Genomic DNA, 6,361 nt, shown 5'->3' with positions numbered 1-6,361 from the left:
ATATATATATACATACGTACATACATACATACATACATATATATATATATATACATATATATATATATATAATAATAATATATATATATATATCTATATATATAATAATAATATATGTATAATAATATAATAATATATATATACAAATAAGCAGTCGCCTCCAATCCTCATACAACTGCTGTGGCAAAACGATGTACGCCGGTAGATTTCTCGTATACGCCAGATAATCACATACTCTCCCTTCCCTTCCGACATCCTATACATCCTATAGGATACATATATAGACCCACATTCTACACCAAATAATTTCACCAAAAGAACTTACTAATAAGTACTTACAAGTCGGTTTACGTATTTGTCCGCTCACAACCAATTGCGCCTTGGCGCAAGAAGCCAATCAGTCACAATCCGCACTCACCTGGTGCATGGACATGCACTTCCCCGGATTGTCCTTCAAGGGCGGGGGTACAAACCCTTCGCCCTGCACGCGCATGTATGTTTCTCGCAGCTTGGGCAGTGCGGGTCGAGGCTTGGTGTGCAACGCCTTCCCGGCTTTGGATTGATCGTCTCGTATGTATTTCGGTGGGGTTGTGAGGCCCGGGTTGGCGTATTGATAGGGGTCGGGATCGTTCCATATCTGCCCCAGAGTACAATTCAGAGCAAATAAGGACAGGACAAGACATCAATTCAGAGCAAAAAAAGACAGGACAAGACATCATGTTACAGATACGAGCCTTTTATAACGACAGCGTGATGGTCCAAAGGTAAGAACTGCTAGAGATAGCTCCGCCTTCGTAACCGAGCCACGCACACTACCCACCAAGAAACCCCCACAGCATACACACGTTGTCTCCATTGATCCATACACTTCTACGTAAAAGATAATAGCAGCGCAGCACATGCACACGGTTTCCATTTGCAAGACCTCACAACAGAGGCGCCATCAGTACCACGACAGCCAGTAATACATATCCTACTACCGGGATAACTATTGTCATATACTCATATCACTTGGTATCCAGGACAACGATACCAACTTTGGCATCCTAAAATACAGAACGACAATCAAAATGCACACTCTAAATAAATACACTCAGCGATAAATAGTAGGACAGCAAATTAAACCAGAATGACGTTCTCAACCTAGACATTCTCCGCTACACTGACGAAAATCAATATTAATTTCTATTCATCAATATATGCACTCATTCCCTTATTTATCCACTTCCACTCTTCACATGAAACTGGTACACCAAGAACTACTCTGTCCTCCGTCACAGTAGTTATCGCTAATTGTACTGATGGGCTGCACTAAGGTCATTCAGTGGCACCGTAAGCCTGCCGTCCACCACATGCTGCACTATACCGACAAACAGCGTACAACACCTTACAGCACACACTACCCTTTCAACACATTCAGCATTCACCAGGGACCACCTTGTACCACATACACAGGCGCGTCAAAGGTAAACGGGGCCCTACACACCAAGTCCTGGGCATTCTTCGGCGCCGTCACAGACTGCTGTGGCGGTGGTCTGTACTGAGACTCATCGAGTGTCACGGTGTCTCTTGCATCGACTACGCGCTGGTTCATAATGTCAAGTGTGATGATATTGGTGCGTTGCTTCTTCTTCAGCTCTAGCTTCGCCTCGTCTAGTTGGCTCTTGAGTGCTTCTCGAGCTTTTCGCTGCGCGGATAGGCGATGGTATGAGTGCCCATACAACATACAGACAAGGTGGGGCGTACATGGTCACACGCTATATCGTCCTCAGTATTGCAGCGAATAGGTCGTGTCGGTCCGCGTCACACGGGCAAAAAAATGCGCGGGACTGTGCACAATTGCACTTTATGTACATCTGTTAAAACCATGTGAACGTTTACAATTTTCATACACTAAAGACGTACGTGAACTGTTCACCACCCTATTGTGATTTACTATAGTGGGATGTATGTGTAAGTACATTAATAAGAAGGCGATACACGCGCACAGGAATTTATAACAATATACTCGCAGTATGTCCGCATGCTGATTTGGTTACAATCTTCCCGTCTTGGATTGAGCCCAGATGTATACATTGCGTACGTAATACCCTTGAGCTTATATAGAAACAATGACCCTGCAAACCTTTCCTGATGCTTTTTCTGGGATAAGAAAGGCTCGTGCTGTATGTATCTTCGTGAATGCTCGCGCATTTCACTTGGATAAAAAATATCGAATAAAAACACATCTGATCCATCAGCCGCACACTTGCATACTCGTACAGCCGTTCTGGTGCATAGCGATGGGTGGGAATATCATTGAACACAAAAGGGCAATACAATGTAATCGCTCATGCTCGACCTTGAGCGGAAACAAATGTGAAAAGTTGCAGAGGCGACCAACGTCAAAATCAAATAGATACATAACCGTTATCACCAGTACGGGTTCACCTTTCTTCATGTCGAGAATAGCAAATTTGCTTGATACAAATATATTCACTAAACAGCAGAAGACACAAGGAGTGTAGCTAAAGTGGAGCTAATTGGTTAAAATGGCGTTTAAATAGAACTAAACGAAATTAATTCTGATTGGACAATCGAATGCAATAGCAAAATTAACGTTCACTATGGAATGCCCACAGCATTGGTGTGCAGCGATGCGCACGCTGCGGAGCAGATGAACAGAAACAAGTACCAGGATTCAAAAACTAACACGCTCACGCACGCCTCAGTGGGGGGCAAGGTTACTTACTGTTTTGGGGTCGAGCCACCTGCTATCTAGCTCATAGTAGTCGTCCTGTGAGCGATAATCAATAGATACATACGCGTGTCAGAGTGAACCGTTGAGATTCATTGCGGACTGTCTGGTTGTCAGTATCTTGTCGCGATGAGCCGTCTATCGTATGTCGAAACCTATACAGTTTCACGCGCTATGTCACATCAGGGCCAAAATCATTCCCAACTCGTTACATATATTTAATTGTCAACAACATAAAATTACTCGTCGCATATACTTCGGCATCTAGTCATAAATACTTCAATGATCTTACCTACTCATACTCCAAGACACGTAACGAAATACAATATCACCCAAAACTAAATACAATATCACCCAAAACTAGATATAATATCACCCAAAACTAAATACAACATCGACCTATCACCATTTTAGATACCTCATCGTCAATGACTTTCGTACGCTTGGCCATCTGCCTGTCAAACACTAGCAATCTGCAAAGGGTCGCAGCATGATAAATTGTCAAGAGTTTCGGAATGATTGGATCTGCGCATAAACCTGGTCTGATTCCCGAGTCAGTGATGAACCCGTAATATGAGGGAAGAGCTCTTGGTGACGGAATGAGAAACTGAGGGTTGTGTTTATACCACCTTGCTGCTGATCATGGTGCCACGATAAAGATACACAGAGCTGCATAAAAGAGTGTGATATGAGATCCGCACAGATAAGCTGACCTGTGGCTAGTCTTGCAATGATAACAACTTTTACAGTCGGGATCATATACACTACAATTATGTCCATGCATTCAACCTAACGCCAAAATTACATGACTGGCATATCCGAATTGAGTGACCAAATACTTGCCTTTCCTTAAGCTCCATGGCTTTCATCAGTGCTACTATCTTTTCAGGATCCATTCCCTCCTCCTCTTGCTTTAACTTGAACAAGTTCTATACAAGCAAAACCAGGCATGCATATAGTTAGGCGGATGCTAATACCCCCACGAAATATGGTACTTAGGATCTAGATGAAGCGGTGATCACTATAGATGCTATCAGAATCACGTACTACATATCAGGACGTTGGGAAATCCACACACATGTATATTAATCTATCTTAAACTGTGCCAACTATAATATGAAAATCTAGTTTTCAACTAATTCGGCAACAGTGATGTGTATGCATATGCGCGTAACCACGGATACTGGATATATACATATTTTAGGCATTTTATCTCGAGGCAACTGATTAACTAAAGCTTTATTCGCATTGTACGCAAATCCAAGTACGGATGCTTCCAACAATATGCACACGTATGCGCACTCAAAGATCGCGGTAAGGTTGCCTGTATATAAGGTGAAAGAAAATCAACAGCACAAACACCTTAAACCCGCTCATCATGAGAAGACATACGTATACACACACGTATAAATATATTACAATCAGCATCGTATAAATTTTTGAAAAATATCTCACCGAAATATAAACCCACACACCCACAACCACAGCCACAGACAGCCACACCCCTATATATATATATATATATATATATATATATTGAATCTGCACTACCAGTACCGAACTGAGTGTTCTACGCACGGGGGTGTTGTCGATCCAACTATTCCACAGCATCACACAGACCACACACCAACATTTCATTGATAAGCAATACAACTCAGTCTGGTCTAAAATACACAAATGTTGCAGATGTTGTATTCTGCCAAGGAGATGTCATCGACTGGTGAAACGCCCGTTTGTACCGTCCTTCAACGTTACCATAACTACTGAAATGGCCCGAGTGAAATATACAACTACGTGTGTTCACCTGCATCACTGAGCCACAGTGTTCGTTGGTTTGATAAATATCCGACAAGAAACTCCTACCACTATCAAAATTAGACACCGTGATAATCCATAGTACCACCTTGTGCCTCTCAACTTGTGAATGAAGTGGCGTATTGCTTTAAAAATTTAACGCTAAAAGTTAGACGGCGATATTTCATCGTACCCTTGTAGCCTCTCAACTTGTGATTGAAGTGGCGTATTCATATGAGATTTCAACGCTAAGAATTAGACGGTGATATCTTGGCTAGCAAAGTACTTCTCATTGCACTTTTTGAGCTCAGCCCTTTACTACTACTGAACGTCAGCGTACTACATGATACCAAAAACCGCAATCTAACCCACGAGTTACAATCAGCACTAGGAAACCTAACGCTCATACGCAAAAGTCTGGCTTGTATATATAAACATCGCACATTCATATCTGCATCTGTAGCTGCTGAACAAAAAAAAACCAGACCTGCACATATCGCTGTTACATATTAAACTCACAGTAAGTGACATACATACAATGCGCAAGGCAGCCAAGATACATACTGGGTTATAGTGCAACAGTCAAAATACTTCAGCAAGTAATGTGTATGCAGGCTTACCTTCTTGCGAGCGGTCCTTGTGATTCCCAACTGCTCTGCATCAGCATCCGTCGCCATAGCATTATCCAAGATTTTCACCTGATCTTCACCACATGATAGGCAGACCCCCACGCCCTCCTGCGCACACACAATGTTACCACAGGCCAAACAATTACCAACCAGTGCGTGTTTTCCTGTCATGCAATCACATTTGATCCGTCCTTTTTCGAGTTGGCCGTGTAACAGCGAAGACAGTTGCTCCAGGGACTGTAGTCCTGCAGTCTTCCTGCTCGTTTTGCCAGCCCTTTTATTCAGGTAAGGTTTAGTATAAGTACTGCTATGTGAACTGCTCTCTGCAGGTACAATGCCCTTCTTCTTCTTGCCACGTTTCCCAATCACCTCTTGACCCTCCTGTCGCGTGTCGGCTTTATTACTGCTACTTTCTCCGAACATATCCTCAACATAACTATTGACAAAATCCGTATGCGCACGATCTGCCGGGTCGAGCAAGCTATTTAAATACTGTCTTGCCTCCCTCGCACTGTCCAACTGGATGGTGAGTTGGATGATATCAGATGCGTCAAAATCTAGCAACTCCCCAAGTTTCAAACTCCATTTGCTCTTCTGCTCCAGCAATTGCTTTTGCTGAGTTGCTGCTTTGTTTGCAACCATTTTTAAAACGGCTGTGAAGCGGTATCGAAGCAGAACTGCACTTAAGTGCACTGCTAGCGGTAGCTGATGAAGAATACTTATATACACATCGACGAGATCATATGTCGTCCAAGATGTATTTACGCAAATTTTAAAGTACAAAAACCTTACTTTCGAAATTTTATCAGGGTTGTACAACCAGACAATTTCACAGCCTCCTGAAATAATCACATCTACATTTAGAGACTCGATATATTTTTTTAAATATGTTTGTAGATACACTTGCGTACAGTGGTAATATTTGCACACATATATATGCTAGTTGCTGCTTCCCAATGTACAGGCAATACTGAACCAATTCATCTCTCGTTTCTGCCAGACTATTAGTACTTTGCTTATCTTTCCATACATAGCCTATATATATATATATATATATATATTATATATATTATATATATATATATATATATATATATATATATATATATATATAATATATATATATATATATATACTATATATATACTATTAACTATAACACACACTAACTAACACTAATAATATTAATATAATATATATA

At 41.5% G+C, this 6,361-nt stretch overlaps 1 protein-coding gene across 1 annotated transcript; it reads right to left on the bottom strand.

Moving 5' to 3' along the window:
• Window positions 1-397: 397 nt before the first annotated feature.
• Window positions 398-5,833, bottom strand: SARC_00252 (hypothetical protein; the record flags this gene model as incomplete). The annotated part of the gene is made up of 6 exons (XM_014306048.1): window positions 5,152-5,833; window positions 3,581-3,666; window positions 3,156-3,210; window positions 2,732-2,776; window positions 1,487-1,687; window positions 398-637 (listed from the first exon to the last, which is right to left on the bottom strand). Exons 1-6 carry the CDS (start codon window positions 5,800-5,802, stop codon window positions 398-400), a joined length of 1,278 nt encoding a protein of 425 aa, XP_014161523.1. The 5' UTR covers window positions 5,803-5,833.
• Between the last annotated feature and the right edge of the window lie 528 nt (window positions 5,834-6,361).

This window comes from Sphaeroforma arctica (assembly GCF_001186125.1).
Source record: "Sphaeroforma arctica JP610 unplaced genomic scaffold supercont1.7, whole genome shotgun sequence".
NCBI classification, from domain to species: Eukaryota; class Ichthyosporea; order Ichthyophonida; genus Sphaeroforma; species Sphaeroforma arctica.
This window is presented reverse-complemented; position numbering and strand designations above follow the sequence as displayed.